We start from the raw sequence: 16,726 nt of genomic DNA on the forward strand, positions 1-16,726 counted from the left end.
GGGCGGGTGGGGGATCACAAGGCATTCTCCCCTAAATATAGTTCTGTTCTGGTAGAGCTGCTATGTACGGATACTCCAGGAGAACTCAAGACAGACCAGCTTTAATTGGTTTGCAGAGTCATTAATGGAACAGAAGCACAACTCGAGTGCAAGTGTGTGTGTGTGTGTGTGTGTCTGCACGAGAGCGCTTATGTGTGTATATTGGACCCTGTCAGTGCCCTTTAAACAACAACAGACACATGGAAATAACTTTGATCAACAAACATGTAGCAAACAAGAAGATAATAATGAACCTCCATGTTCAGCCGAGGTCTCTTAAAATAGAGCATTTCAACTAGGATATATCAGATTTGAGGATAATATTTCTAGATTAGGCCAGCTAATTAGTGCCCCAATATTTGGCACAGCGCTTTGACTGAGATCCAAATAAGCATATTGTCCTCATCGCATAGGAGTGAAAGAGCTTTTCTGTGTTCCTCGCTCAGAGTCAGAAAGAATGTTCAAGTGAGACAGAGGAAAAACTTTACTCGACGGCTCTCCCTGCCTCCCTTTGTTATCTTTTCTCTCTTTCTTGCCCGATCAAAACGTAAGAATGTCGCTTTGAGTGGCCAAATGAAAGAAAACCAGGCAAACATGAGCGAGAGACCGTGTTTATTTCGAGTATATCTATAAGCCAGGCCAGGTTTCTGTGTCAGCAGGGGTCTGCATGGGTTGTTGAGTTGTTGTGAGTTCTTGCTGAACCGGCAGCGAGTCAGTCAGCCAGCCAGTTGTCAGGCAAGTACCAGTTCCTTGTTGCTATTTGTGTTTGAGTGTAGCCGTGCCGAGAGCCTCCCTCCCTCCGTTTTCCCTTTTCCAACCGAATCCTCCAACCTCTTCCTGTGGCAAGAATCGTGTCTTACAGCAGCCTATCGCTCCCGGAATGAAAAGCCTGTGACCAAGGCGTCCGTCCCTTTCACTGCCATTGTGTCGCTGAAACAAGGAGCAGGAGCAAAGTAGTCAGCTAAACATGGTGGAGCAGGGTTCCACGGTGGCCCTGCTGTGGCCGCTGCTGCCGGGCTCCAGTGACTTGTTGTTGCTTGTTGTTGTGTGTTTCCCCCCAGTTGGGGCCGGGGGCCGGGGGACGGCTTTTGTGCCGCCGTTAGACCAGCGCTGCGCTCGTGAAACTAGATAAATGGATTAGAGGGGTGCAGATATGGGCGGGCATCTTTGAGAAAAGACAACGGAGATGTTGAAGGGGAGCGGGGGTTGGAGGAGGAGGAGGAGGAGGAGGAGGAGGGTGAAGGGATAGGAAGAGGCAAAGACGTTTGTGTTGTTGGACTACAAGGGGTCGAGTCTGTTGTAAGAATAGCCTGCTTCTGCCAAAAAAGACAAGACAGTGATAAACTTTCCTCCCCATGCAGTCACCTCTCTCCCCCTCACTCTCCCTGTCACGCACGCACTCGCACACCCACACACACACACACACACACACACACACACACACACACAAAGTGTCACAACGCACAATTCACCAGGAAAATGAATGGATTGCCACAGTGTGACATGTCTCAGTTGCAGGGGGAGATGGTCCTTGTTCGCCAACAAAAGGCTGTGGTATTATGGGGGGCCACAGCCTGCGACAGAATGCTAAATTGTTTTAGGGTCAACAACTTATTGTCTTTGCATGAGCCACAATTTACATATCTCCCGAGTCCGTCTCCGCACTGAGTGCTCGGATGAAAACAGCAGAACCTCCTCGAGCCTTTGAAAGACTTGCAGTCTTTTAAAGGCTTGATGGAAATAGTTCTGATGAGTTTCCTTCTTTTTTTTTAAAAAAAAAACAAAAAACAAACTTTTTTTGGTCTGGTAATGAGTAAATGGATTTATGATAGAAATTATGCTAATTATTAACTTGAATTATCTTATCACTATAAGCATTATAGTGCAATTACCATAATATAAGCATTGTTTACAGTCTAACAATGGCTGCAGTGTTTTAAAAAAACAGATAATTTTATGTATTTATCTCTGTAATCCCACAGAGCATTATTCTTTAACTCTATATTTACATTTAAGTCATTTATCTGCTCCTCTTCTTCTTCTTCTTTTTTTTTTTTTTTAATTTCATGGTCCTTATTTTCTCTCCCTCCCCTGCATCGTGGCCCAGGGCATGCGGGGAAGAAATGGCTGCAAGTGACAGCCTAATTATCAGCTCCAACTCCGCTCATTACCCATTAGACAATCCACTGTACATCCACTTACTAAATGAATAATTTTGTATATATTATGGAAACACAATATTATGGCCTGCAGCTAACGCCTTTGCGCTAACCTCACGCTGTTTCAGTACAAAAGAAATAAATGGGACACCGAGAGGTTATTTAATTTTAGCCCCAAAAGCCAGCTCATGAGAGGATGTCATGTGCAAATGGGGTGCGGAGGGAGGGAGGGTGAAAAAGAAATTTACACACCTGCTTTTTTCCACCGCAATATTACCGTGGTTATAGCCAAAGCACGCGTTGTAAGTGAAATCGACAAGAGTCAGTTCGGGCTTCACATGGCTTAATATCAGTCTAATTTCCACAGAGCGACATCTAATGACGCGGGCTGGAGCACTTTTTATCTCCACACATTGTCCTGTTTTATACCGGTCGAGTTCGGGGGAGATGAAAGAAAACAGCAGAGGTGACTGCTCAGTTAATACTGACAGACACGTGAAATGATCACAGTAAAAAGAGGAATTTTCATTCGGCTCTGTTGATTGTTCCTGTTTGAATATGTGCATATTCTGCTGTGTGGAGGGGTGTTAATGTCAGTAAAGGAATGACCTCGCTCTGGTCAACAAAGCCTGCAGTGACCTTTGTTAATTTTTCCTCCACTGCGTGACTGTTTAGCGAAAGGCCACTGAAGTGACAGATTTATGCGCACGGACGCCCCCCCCGCCACAGATATGCTCCAGTCAACGTTTACCAAGCATTTTTTTAAAGCCCTTTTCTGTAATGTTTCAGACTTGTGCATTAATTTGCATAACTATTTGTTCTAATAATTATTTGTATGACCTAATTTGGAGGCGATATCAACCTGATGTGGCTGTAATGAGATTGTAACTCCAAACAGCAAATCATTCATGGCAGATGACTATTTGAAATTGAAAGATGATTTTGGCCCCTAACGAAAAATAGCCGTATTTTTCTTAGAATATTCTCTGTGAACTCAGTGTCATAATATTCCCATAAATAAAGGGATTTCTACTTTTGCTATTTGTATTCTTCTAGAATTTGTGATAGCATAATACACCGAGGTGCACCGGGCTTAAATCAAACTGTAAAGTACACTGCATTGTATGTGATAATACTGTTATAGTACACGTACTTCCATGTGATTTATAGCTCCTCGCAGGGTGAAAGCTGTTTCAAGCTTAAGCAATATAGGACTGGCCTATAGAGGTCGCTGTGATATTGCAAAACAGATGTGCATAAGTCACTCCACAGGTTTAGGCCGCTCGAATAATTCACCGTGTGGAACAGCTCACTTCGCAGCTTACTGTCATTTACAAAAGAGCCCGAACTCAAACAGCGAGGCTTCCTCTGATGGTCCTGGAGTCATTTTAGGACAGACTTTATAGAGGGTTTTTTTTTTTTTTTTTTTCCAACCAGATAATAGCGTAATAAAATAGTAAAGAAAAAAAGCAGTGTCACATTATGTTGAATATTGTTCAGAATGATTCCTTTCTCTTTTCCTTTTCCTTTTCCTATAATATTTCTGTGTACAGGCTCCTGTAAATCAAAAGAAACCGAGATAGAAAAATAAATAAATAAATACAATGCTCACATCATCTCCCATCACAGCTAATTATTGCACTTTCCCCTTATTATGTTTAAACCCCATTAGGCTGCTGTGTTAAATCAATATTTGCTTTTGGTCACCGATTGAGGCCCAAAGAAGCTTCTTTTATCGGCTAATGATCACTATCAGCCTCGGAACAGACAGGACCCCAAAACACTGACCCTGCTCCACGAGGCCGACAATGTCAGCCCCCCCACCCCCTTAGAAAAAAAAACCCCACAAAACCCCCGAAAATATTAATAATTTATCTCCGAATCGACTTCTCTCTCTGACAGATTAGATTTTAACCATTTGATTTTGTTTGGACTGGGCGTTCCCATATTATTACTTAATGACCTTCCCAGCTGCTCCTGTCCATTTTCTGTCACCAGCAACCATCTGGACACTTATTAGCACCTCAATGCATCCACGCTGCTTTCCTCCCAAACTTGAATAAAATTAAGCCTGGTTGCACACTGCCAATATATTTTTTTTCCATCCCATTCCCACCCTTTCTGAAACTGGTAGCGGCCCCACCTTTTCTTTCCAAAGAACTATTTGTACTACTACAAATAATTACAATAATCAGAATCATAGTAGTAGTAATAATAATAATATTCATAATTATAATGATTTAACTGCACGTAGAAAAGAAATATAGGCTGAGGATACTCTTGGGTTTTCTCTATAATTTCATTTAGTTTATTAGGCAAAATATACGATCTGGACAAATTCCTTCAACGCTTCCTATTTACAAATTTAAATCACGTGGTATTTACATTAAAGAAAAGACACCAAAAACACAAGATAGAGACAAAAATAATAATTATAATAATAATAATAATAATAAAGTAAAAAGCCTACCAAAGTGGCCCAGCCTGCCTGGGCAAAGTGGAGAGAGAGAGTTACATTATAGGCGCGATTATAGGCTACACAACAATAGAGGAAGTAATCCATCCATCCACAGGATATTACCAAATTACGCCATTTGTTCTGTACCGACTGAATGCTACGCTGCATTGTTATTTCTCACTGTCCTTTTTTAGGGAGTGTAGAGTCTTTTTTTTTTCTATTTTTTTCTTTTCTTTTTTTTTCAAGCACGAAAAAAAAAAAATGTCTTGATCAAGCCGAGGAGAGCGCAGTGAGGACCCGTTGCGTGGCGTCTTGTGGACTCCTGGCGCTGGAAGGCAGAGAGGATCTGGATGAAGAATAATACAGAAAGGTAGATAAATACCCCCGCCGTGTTTGGACAGCGGCTTTCAATATGCATCTCAAGTGTCTGGCTGAACAGTTTTGATTTGAAACAGACTGCAGTCCCCATCTCCAACCCCTCACATTCTCTAATAATAATAATAATAATAATAATAATAATAATAATAGTGTGCATTAATTATAATTATTGTACAACCCGAAAAATTTTTATTGTGTGGAAAAAAGAAAATCCTCTTTATGTAACCATTGTCAGCATTTATAATTCACTTGTATGCTTGTTATTTCTAAAGGACTGTTGCACAGAGAGAGCTATATGCAACAGTCATATAGAAAGAAGGGGGTACTTTGTAATACTTGAAACAGAGGTAAACTCTCTCTCCCCTCTCGGTAAGAGCGCTCCCTTGGGCTCCGGGTCTCCCAGGGGTCTTTAGGGAAAGCACACAGCCCAGACAGAGCCCGTTTTACTCGGTGACTTGATAAGTAGCCACACTCTCCCCAGAGGGGAGGAATTAAAGGGGGTGTGGGATGGGAGTCAAGACCCCTGTCACTCGCAAAACAAACTGTGTTTTATTTATCTTTGTTTATTTTATTTTGTAGTGTTATTATTGTTTTATGTAGGGAAAAAAAAACAGCTGCCAGACATAAACTTGAGCTTTATATCCTGCAATTTGTTGTTATGTTTTGCATCCCTTATAATTGTATTTATTTGTTGAATAATTACGGGAGTTAAAATTTCATCAAGAGCTTCGCAATGTCCATGTTCCTGCTTAATTTTAGTTATTTAGTTATTTTAATTACTGCTGTTATAGATATTGCTGAGAAAATAAGTCAGAGTCAGTTCATATTTTAATTATTGCGATAATTATAGCATTCTACATTTATAATTTAATATAAGGCTTTTGCTATGACAGTATGTTTCCAACAGCCAACGGTAACAAAACAAAACAAACAAACAAAAAAAACTTGTCTCACCTGTCATGGATGGGACGAAAGGAAGACTTCAGGGTCTGTGTTGGAGGTGAATCAGACCTTACACCATTTTCATGGTCTGAAAGGGAAATGAGCAAGAACACTTTTGAGCACTGGCATGGTGGATTAATGGATAAACCAGAGGCGTATATTTTTTTTGCTAATTTGTATGAACATGTCTAACTAAAAATAACCCCAGTGTTGTTGTACATCCAGTATGTGGACATTGTGCATTTAAGTGCATACATACAGCCTACTCCTGCATGTGTGCACAGTGCTTTGCAATTATATATCAAAAAGAAACAGGCATGAGATGCAGCATTAATGTAATACACACAGGTTGTGTATAAAATGCTTTGCGCTTGCATGTGACGTTCGTGCACACGCACGTGTAGATCGTTCTCCTACCTATGTGCTTGGGACTGTGGGTCTCTGACGGGGCCTTGCTGTCATTGCTGAGTGCTGCTGCAGCTGCTACCGGCGACACCACCACTGATGTCGGCTGCTGCTGCTGCTGCTGCTGCTGCTGCTGGGCCGGCAAGTGGTGGTTGTGGTGGTGGTGGTGATGGTGCTGGTTTACTCCCAGAAACGACCTCACATTCAGCAGGGAGTTCTGGCCCAGGAAAGCCCCATTTGTCCAGTTGTGGAACTTTCCAATCTGGCAAGTGTACAGTCCATGACTGGGGAGGAAGGCCGGGTGGGTCTGGATCTGGTGGTGGGGTGCTGATGAGTGAGTGGTGGCCGCAGGGGCACAGGGGGATGTGGGTTTCTGAGATGAGCTATCTGGACTGGTGGCAGTCTCTGCTAAAGACCATATTTTAGGCTTATTGTTAGACGGGAGAGGAAAGCTCCCGGGTCTATCCGGGGACAAAACTCTGGTGTTGTTGTTGTTGCCGTCCGAGTTCTCCTTACTCCCTGGGTGAACTGAAATTGTGCTCTTAGATTTGTCAAAGGCCTCATGGGCCTGTAGGGCGAAGGCCCGTCTTCTCTCCAAACTGTCCAACTCTCCACCCGCACCGACACCACCCCTGTGGTCCCTGCTCCCCTCTGTTGATTTATCGTCATCATCCTCGTTGCTTTGATCCCCATCGTTGTCGTCGATTTTGTCTATGTCTATGCTCTCCAAATCAATCTCCTCCTCGTCTTCGTTTTTCTCTGCCTCGTCTCCACTGCCGAACAAGTTACCATCCCCATCCTCTTTGCTCCTGCTTCCCCAGGTCACCTTGTTCTCCTTCTTGAGCCTCCTCCTGGCATTGGCGAACCAGGTGGAGACCTGCGTCAGCGTCATTTTGGTGATGATGGCCAGCATGATCTTCTCCCCCTTGGTCGGATATGGGTTCTTCCTGTGCTCATTGAGCCAGGCTTTCAGAGTGCTGGTGCTCTCCCGGGTGGCGTTCTTGGGCCTGGCCGGGTCCCCGTACTGAAACTGGCCGTATGGGTAGAAGGCCGGAGAGGTGTGTGCTGCAAAGCTGGCAGGATGGACACCAGGACTGTCCTTCAGCTCATACTGGGATCCCTTGAAAATAAAGGATAATGTTTTATAACAGTAGGACATTGAATATGCATAATTAGTTTGATACACTGGGTTGTAAAATAAATTCTAGGATTTTTATTTATTTATTTATTTATTTTTTACAATGTTTACAATGTAGCTCAAATGCATTACAGCCATTGCATATATCTACAATTCAAACAAGTGAAAATGGCCTCTATTAAAAAAAAAATCCAAGAGTTGCAGATGCACCTGACTGTGAGCTTTCCTCAAATAAGCTTCTCAACTTGCAAAACACCACATGCCATAGGCCTGCGGCACCTGCGCCTGCACAACTCCTCACTCAAAGGCAGAGACCTTTTATTAGCAAGCATTTTTCATACATGACAGTCCAATAACGGAACAAATGAAGCCAACGGGACGACAGAAAGTTCGTTGCATCATCGTGAACGCACATATGGCATGCAAATTGCCAGCCTTTTCACGTGTGCCTGCCAAACTCCCCTCCACACTCCTTAAGTATGTCAAAGCAGTTTTGAAGGCCCGAGTTAAGTTTCCCAGCGTGCCACACTTATACTTTTGTGCCGAGTTTAATCCACCGCCTCGCTTGTATTTGCTTTGGACACAACACTCAAACGCATCATCAGTTCAAGCAACGCATATGTTCGGATTTTAGAAAACAGCTCTTATTTTGAAGCTTTAGCGCAATAGTCACCGCCTGCACTGGCCTGATACACACACTGGCCAACACGTTAACAGACTGCGAGCTGAATATTATCCCCAGGTGTATTTTTGGCCAATAAATATCTAACAATTCTTTCATCAATAAAAATCCACGTGGCGTTCAACCATGACAGAAGGATACGCTGCCGACAAAACAAACCATACATGATTGAAACTTCTTGCATATTTTTAGACTAAGCTTTTGGTCTTTGGTGGAGATTCCTTCCAACGATCTGATAAAAAAAAAATAATCTGGCCAGGATAAGAAACGAGGAGAAACTTTTTCTTTAGGGCCTACATGGTGCGTGCTCAAACGCACATCTAGGCCATTGCACGGCATTTTTCTTCCGTGAAATGCATTTAAAAACAGTCTTTCCAACACTATGAGATATCCGCTCGGTGTGTGTGAATTCCATGTTTTGTTTACATGTTGTGTGCTTTTACGTGCAATTAAATCATTGCGAGTCTGATTTTTTTTTCTCTCTTTTTTTGTTTGTAGCAACGGGTCAAACTTTTCTCATTTGTAGCACAGCCAAACAAGACACTGAAGGGTAAAAAAAAAAAAAAATATCCAGCAAATAGGACCAATATTTGGCGATCGATATTTAAAAAAAAAAAAATCAGACACTTGCTGCATTTACATTTCTTAGCCAGCCTTTTTTTTTTTTTTTCACGACAGCCGTGAGGACGTCGAACATAAACAATCGTCAACGCACCGCCAGACAGAAACACAAAAACCCCACAGTTATTCTTACCATTTGTGAGAAAAGAGCCAAGTCCGCGCTGGTGTAAGGTAAGAAAGCGCTGTAGTTGTGTGCGTATGGGTTGGCGTACATGCCCAACACCGACGTGACCGCCGCTGCGGTGGCGGACGGACTTCCCCCGATTTCGGTGCTTCCTCCCCGGGACGACGGCGTAAGCACTCCCGGTCTCTCGCTCCCGTACACCGCCTGGGAGGCACTTAGGTACTGCGGGTAGCCTAGCTGGGGGAAAGACATCTCCACCGCCGAGTTGTCGCACAGCTGTATTCGTCCGACAAAACTGCGCGTAAAAAAAGGTGTGCGAGAGGAAAAAAAAAAGAAAGAAAAGAAAAGAGAACCCACAGGAGTAAAGGGAAAGTGTTTAAGCCAAAGTCACAGCTACTACAGACATACAGTGGTATGCAGTCAAAACAACCCGCTCTTAAATCTCGGCTTCCTCTCTTTTCTTGCGCAAAGTCCGCTGGATGTGATCTGATCAACAATTGCGCTCCGACTGACGCGCCTGGCCCTGAGGTCTCCAGGCTGATCTCTCAGATACAATTTGAAGTTGATGCTTTGATTGGCATCCCCTACTTGAGCCTGCAAGCTCCTCCTCGTTTGGAGCAATGTGGATAATGTGAATAGAGAGTGAGCACATTGGCTGGGGCCTCTCTCCCCCCCTCTCTGACTCTCTCTCTCTCGCTCTCTCTCTCTCTCTCTCCCTCTCCCTCTCTCTCTCCCTCTCTCCCCGTGTTTGGACTTATTGTATGTTAAATGTTCAAGCATTAGAGTCCATTCACCGAAGGCTTTGATTGTTGTATGACAACCTGTCTACACGATTTTACAGCTGTCCGACACAGGGGGAAGTAAACCCGTCAGAAGAAGGAACTTACTTTGAATAGATTTAAATTGTAATTAAAGGGGGAAACGCCACTCCGCAGAGGAATTAGTGTTTGGTATCACGGGCTGCTGGTGCGTTTATTTAATTCATAGTGACTAATTTACTCTGAAAGTCTCTTCCTCCAAGTTGGATTTATTCTTTGTAGTGTTCTTCATCTCGTGTCTTCCAAACTTCTGTGCTTGTCAAATCGATATAATAGTTTAATTGTGTTTATTAGGATGACTTATGCTAAAAGAAGTGTTTTAATAAAATGACCAAATAAATAAATTATTTGCATTTCGGCCATGTGACTGCGATATAAGTTTAAAGATTAAAAAGCTAATTTCAAGACGCTTTTCCTTCAAAAGTCACAGCAGTTTCGGGAAAGCATGCAAATATCTCCATATCATTTATTAATTATGTATGTTTTTATTGACTTCTGTTTTGGTTTCCTTTGATTTATTCATAAAGGTTTAATCAGCCAAATTCTCCCTCTCTCTTTTTCTCGCCCTCTCTCCATCTGCACGCGCGCGTGCGTCCGTGTGCCCGCGCGTCCGTCCGTGCATGCGTGCGTGTGTATGTGTGGACTTAAACCAGATTGCTGTTGTCCTTTGTAACAACAGAGCCACTTCACGTTTCCTTGTTTTTGAGTGAAAAGGAATGAGGAAAAGCCAGGGACAGCTCGAACACCGAGGCGTCAAGCTGGAAAGCCTGCAAGTCCCTGCACGCGCCACAAAAATATTATCTATGCATCTCGAGCCCCTAATTTAATTTAAGTGAGTGCCTTCACTTGCAGCACATTGACTTAAAAAATAAAAATAATTAGAATGGAGAGTAATTTATCCTCCACCATTCAGAAACATGTTCACTGTGTCTTTTGCATTCCTTAAAAAAAACAAAAAAAAAAAAACTTAATTACTCTTCCACAAATTAATAAAAATATTTTCTCTTACAAAACAGGATTTCCAAAGATATAATTCCACAAGAACTGAGTTGAAAAAAAAAAAAAAAAAATCGGATGCTGTAGCTTTTGGTCACCTCCTCTTGAACCGCTTATCCAATTTCCAGCTCAGAAAAAGAGAAAGGGTCGGACTTTAACCTCTACTTTCTTTAGCTGTCCACTCCTGACACAGCCGTGTGGCTCGGAGAGGGGGGGGCGTCCGTGTTTTAGCGGTTCTATTTTGATTTGATTCCTATATCACCCACCTCCCCGAGTCAACGGGGGGTATTCTGTAGATCTAGATTTAATGCCTTAACGACTGAAGCCCAAGAAGTCAGTAGATTTTGATCTGCACCAGATGGCTCCGAGTGGATATTGCCGAGCGCCGAGGATCTGTTAAAAATATCTGAGGGGCACTGATGGTAATCTGGGTAACACATCAGAAAGGAGGGGAGGAATGGCAATTGTGATAACCCGCTGGAAATGTGTGCAGGGGGCTAAATATGATGGCTGTGGTGGGCTGGTGGAGGGGGGCTGGGAGTAAGGAGACAGAAAATATGTCTAAATAGAAATCAACATGAGACATTAGACAAAACGAGAAAGGGAAAGAAAAAACTAAATTGACTTGATGAGCAATATGAAAACGGAAGGCGACGATTTAATTATAATAATAATAACTTGATTAATTATAAACATGATTGCTACCTGAATTTGCGTTTTTTTTTTTCTTTCATCTCTAAAGAAAACTTTGTGTGTGTGTGTGTGTGTGTGTGTGTGTGTGTGTGTGTGTGAAAAATAGGAATTGACTCCCGGTAAACAATGACACGTGTTGAGGGCAATAAAGCATCACCGTTAACTGATTTATTGGCTCTTGTTAAACTCTCATTACCACCATAAGCTCTTCAGCTTCAGCCCAGAGAGAGAGAAAAGTTCAGCTCCTCTCATCGTCCAGCCCTCTTTTAAACTCGTCCACAACACGTTCGCATTGTGTTTCCTGGAAACAGATGGGCTTTCACCATCTGTATCCGTCGCTGTCTGACGCGCACCACGCACACACGCGCGCACGCACGCACGCCGGCCCACGTCATAACTTAACGATTTGTGAACACTCTCTCCCTTTGTAAATCCTCAGGCTGCTCATATTAGATAGTTTTATCATGTAAATCTACAGGAGGCTCTTCATAAGCTGTTATGCCTTAATGGCCTCATTCTAATGAGTCACTCAGGTAGTGGATAAGTTCTTTTTATTGAACAGCCTGTTTTGCACAGTTTAGATTTCTTTTTCTTCCTTACATTTTAATTTCCTTGATACACGCCTTCTGCAGAAGGACAATACGGCCACGTGTTAATATTGTTTATATGTTATGTGTATTGATGGCAGGGCAACATCCACCCAAGCTGTCACCTTCAAAATCTAAAAGAAAGAGATCAGAGGGCAGTGAAGCCTCTCTGTCCAAATCAAATTTCAAATTTTCTTTATTGGCATGAATGTGACAACAACAATACTGTCCAAACATCAAGAAACAACGACACAAAATAAATACATTTCATAAATTTAAACAGCAGTTGCACAGTATCATTAAAGCTTGCTCTATGTGTGTGTGTATGTGTGTGTATGATTTTTGTGTGTGTGTCTTTCTTGTGTTATATTGTGTTTGCATGTGTGTATTTGTGTGTGTGATTGTGTGTGTGTGTGTGTGTGTGTGTGTGTGTGTATAAACAAAATAATCATTAAAGGAACAAATAATGCGACCAATAATAATTGGGATTATTGTCACAGTTATCATTGGGTCTTGTTTTCATGTACCAAATAAATGGTAACAAAATTCAATCATTTAGTTACATTTTGTTTAATAAATACTTCAGTTTATCAGTTATTCGGTTCAGAGGAAAAAATGAAAGCTCTCCATTTATGGATTAAAGTTGAAGTTAAAGTTTGACTCTTTCAGAATAGGCTGCAGTGCTTTATAAACCTTATCCATGATTATGTTTAAGAACTGTTGGGAAAGTTTGTTTTGTTTTGTAGGAAATGATGCTGTAATGTTTCTTTTACTGTATCCTTTTTCTAAATGTTATATTTTCTTGATATCTGATGAAAACATCAGCCATAAAATGTCACTTAAAAAAATCCGTCTTGTCCTTTGATAAGCATGTTTATGTCATTTACACTTTTTAAAACTAAGATGCTAATGTGGGGTCATGGCAGTGTAGTCTTATAATTCAACCTAATTCAGTTTAATTAAAATCAATATATGCTTGAACTTGGGCCTTTAGGAACTATGCCAACACACAGACCCGAATCACTCCAATAGAAGTCAAAGAGAGTGAACCTGCATTACAATAACATTGGTTATGTTGACTGTTGGCTACCACCGCAGAGGTCAAGGGTGCCTCTGTGAACTAATAACTGTGGTGAAAGATACTCCTTTCCTGCCTCTGGGAGTGCCAAAGTTGAGGAAAGGTTAAGAATCTGCAGAATGTCCCTTTTGTGCTTTTCTCACAGATTATCAAATTAAGTGTTGAAACCAAAACTCCTTTTCCCCCTGAAGAGAGGAGATTAGATGAATGTCATCGATATCAGCGGACCATCACAACTGTTGGACCTCTTCCCTTCGACATCGCACACAAACATGTACGCTCACGCATGGTTCCAACGTACTCCCTGAACTGCGTCAGAGCAACTCAGCTATTTAGCTGTGGGTTACAGTCAGAGGACCACTGGTGTTACTGTGAGACATTTGATACAACGACAACTGCACCACACCTATAGGTAAGGAAACTAGGAATTTCCTGGATAATAAAAGAGGTCTATTCTGGGTATTAGAAGGTCAAGAAGTTTTGCAGTTGACAGCTAAACACTTGGAGGGGTGGTGTTCCCCAGTTTCGATGTGACAAAGAGCTTCTGAGTTCAAATTGTTGCTAAATTTAAAGGTGCTCTGCAGCAGTTGGGTGTGCAGTGCAGTTTCTCCAATAATGTGCATGTTGAGCCCTGCAACAGGTACAAGGTAATAAATAATCTGACTTCAGACGACTAAGGACCCAGGGAGGATATTACTGGAGCCTTCAAATTGACTAGCATTTCAATTCATGCACTTTTCATCCTTTTAAGTACATATCACAGTGTTGATGAGCCCTCAACTTGGTGTATGATGCTCAACACACACCTGTGTTTTTACAACTGCAACCATTACGTATCTCTTAATGTTTGTATATACTGTATTTAAATGGAAAGAGCATCGCATGGTGTTTGTTTGCTTAAAATGAACTCAATTCAAGCTGGGATTCAACACAACCAGGTGCATCATGTTAAAAACAGGTTCCTCAAGGTCTAACATCACTTTCTAAATGATTGTCCTCCAGAAGAAACAAGTGTTTTGTTGTTTTTCTGATTCCTTGTTTCAATCCAATTCCAATCCATTGCCAATTATGTTTTTACAAGACACACGCAGACTAGATGACTTTGACATCGGAGACGGGTTTATAGCTTAGGTCACACGTGTTTAGATTTAGGCAACAGAAGCTCTTTGGTGCAAACTGGGAAAAGCTGTTTCTGTTCAATGCTCAAAACGTGAACATGTCCTGTCTTGTGCTTCATGTTGTGTTTTTCATCGTTAAACCACAATCTCTCCCTAACCTTTAACCAAAGTGCAGTTATTGCCAAAACATAACCATAAAAAAGTTGATCATGCTTTAGTTGTTGCTGATATTGCATAACAATAACACATAAAAAGTGAGTAGCATGTTGCCAGTAAACATTTTGCAGATCCGTGCGGTATCAACCTTTTACGACTTGACAGATCTGTTTATTAACAGATAATAATGACAAATAATGTCCTCGTTATGCTGATTAAAAAAGCACTCAGGGATACATGAACATTTTACTCAGTGTATTTTCTGTTATGAATTAGTCGTGTACAAATGTTTTTTTCTGGAGAAAGGGTTGAAAAAGTGTCGGTGCATTTAAGGTAACTCTCAGCAGCACTCAGCAGAGTACATTGTCCTGCACTGTAATTCAATAATGACTGCTACTGCAGCAAGGCCACTACTACCACCACTGTTACTGAAGCTACAATGAATATACGACATCAAGACCAAACACTCGGCTGTGACCTCATCACGGTTATCACGATTGAGCAACTCATCCAAATAAGTACCGCTCGCTACCGCATTGACAAAAAGTTGTAGGGAAATCACAGCACTTCATTAAGGTTGACAAGTTTCTTTTAACTCGTTCTGGCTTCTAACTGCATACCGTACAAAAGACAAAAGCCAAGGATCTGACTTTTTTCCTCCCCAAGGGCATTCTCAGGGGTGGGTAATGAACGGGTGGGCCCAGATTTTGATGTGGTTAGGGGCCAAGGGGAGAGAAATGTGAGAAGGGGTGTTAATTGTTTTGGCTCTTTGCTGGGGAAACATATCAACATTAGATCTAATGGAGGTTAAAGACTCTCATTGCCATAGGGGCTGGAGCTAATGAATAGCTATAGCTAGCCAAGGAGAGATAGAGGGAGAGAGCGATGCAGCGAGGGGGAAGAAAAAGAGGATGCAGCGTTTACTGGCCTTTTAAAGGTTTTAACTGCATGCAGCTGAGTGTTTCATTGCAATATTGATCTAAGGGGATTAACATAAAGAGCTCATGAAAGTATTTTTTATATAAAATGCATTTTTTTTTCAGATGCCACATCTAAAATTGTAAGCACAGCTACTCGCAACTACAGTGAGTGACCTCAAGGACAACTTCAACCATGAATTTAGAGAAGAAACGTTTTCCCAATCTCCTCATTTAAAGTAACATTGTCATTTTAATTTACCTTCGCTGAATATGAGCGCTTTGGATTTTAAAACCTGTTGCATTTAGATTCACAAATACTGTACAAGTCAGCATACATTTGATCACAACAGCCACGACTGCAAAAGCTAATTAACCATTTTGGCAATTCACAAACTAATTCCATTATACTTGGTATTTAACTTCTCCATGAATAATGAACTGAATTCTAGTGAGCCAACAGGCTGCAAGCCACAGACTCCTGCTCCATACTGTATGTGCACATCTGCACAATTCAGTTGCAGATGTATGCAAAGTACAGTAAAGAGATGTACAAAAAAGACTTTGGACAAAGAGAACAGTGATATCAAAGTCCTCTTTTTGTCCCACATATAATTTTATGCTAAATCTCAATGAGGGAGACTCAAACATTGGTTTGAAACGCTAGCTTAGAAATATTCATAAGAGTTAGTCTCCCGTTTCAGATGTTTATTTGGTGCCTCAGAAACGGTGAAAAAAAAAATGGGAGCATGTAAATCTGCTTTCAGATGATACAATTCCCACGTTTATTTATCAACAGAGTTAATTGAATTTTAAGGAAAGGGCCTTCTTGGGGAGAAAGATTTTTGTACACTGAAGTATTCTTTTGAAATTACACCCTTTGATAGTGGTGTAAAGGATAGACTTATAGATAAAATGATCAACAGAAAGCATGACAAATGGAATTTTAATGAGGCTGTTTCTTTCATGTGTTATCATGTTGTGCTGCTTTTCGCTTTGGTGTGTCTTTGTACTAACTATTGATAGTAGTTGAAACCTGCTGTTTTTATGTTACTGGACATGCCTCCCCAGGATGCCTCGGCCTCTCACTCTTAACAGCACTGCTATCACCTTGATCACTGATCAGACTGACTCTGTTGCAGTTGCTTTGGGGTTTAACTTCCCGGAGTGTTTAATTGGTTATGAACACACGAGCCTAAAAAACAAACTGAAGAGGAAAAAAAGAAGTCGGACTTTTCAGATATTACCGTCATGGGAAGGTTTGGATGAGCTGCTTTTTCCTTACAGTTATTTTAGGAAAAATACGCAACATGTACATATTGAGCTGTAATTCAGAGGACAGCGAACTTTTACTGGACCAATTTATGCCGCAGGATATTGTTCTTGACGTCTGTACAATTTGAATTCAGATTATTGA

The 16,726-nt window shown here is 41.5% G+C and overlaps 1 protein-coding gene across 1 annotated transcript; it reads right to left on the reverse strand.

The window, feature by feature from the left end:
- Positions 1-4,480: 4,480 nt before the first annotated feature.
- Positions 4,481-9,653, reverse strand: irx1a (iroquois homeobox 1a). Its single transcript, XM_076736240.1, has 4 exons — positions 8,956-9,653; positions 6,394-7,501; positions 5,989-6,064; positions 4,481-5,002 (listed from the first exon to the last, which is right to left on the reverse strand). The coding sequence occupies exons 1-4, from the start codon at positions 9,196-9,198 to the stop codon at positions 4,927-4,929; spliced, it is 1,503 nt and encodes a 500-aa protein (XP_076592355.1). The 5' UTR covers positions 9,199-9,653; the 3' UTR covers positions 4,481-4,926.
- Between the last annotated feature and the right edge of the window lie 7,073 nt (positions 9,654-16,726).

This window comes from Chaetodon auriga, chromosome 8, assembly GCF_051107435.1.
Source record: "Chaetodon auriga isolate fChaAug3 chromosome 8, fChaAug3.hap1, whole genome shotgun sequence".
Taxonomy (NCBI): Eukaryota; Metazoa; Chordata; class Actinopteri; order Chaetodontiformes; family Chaetodontidae; genus Chaetodon; species Chaetodon auriga.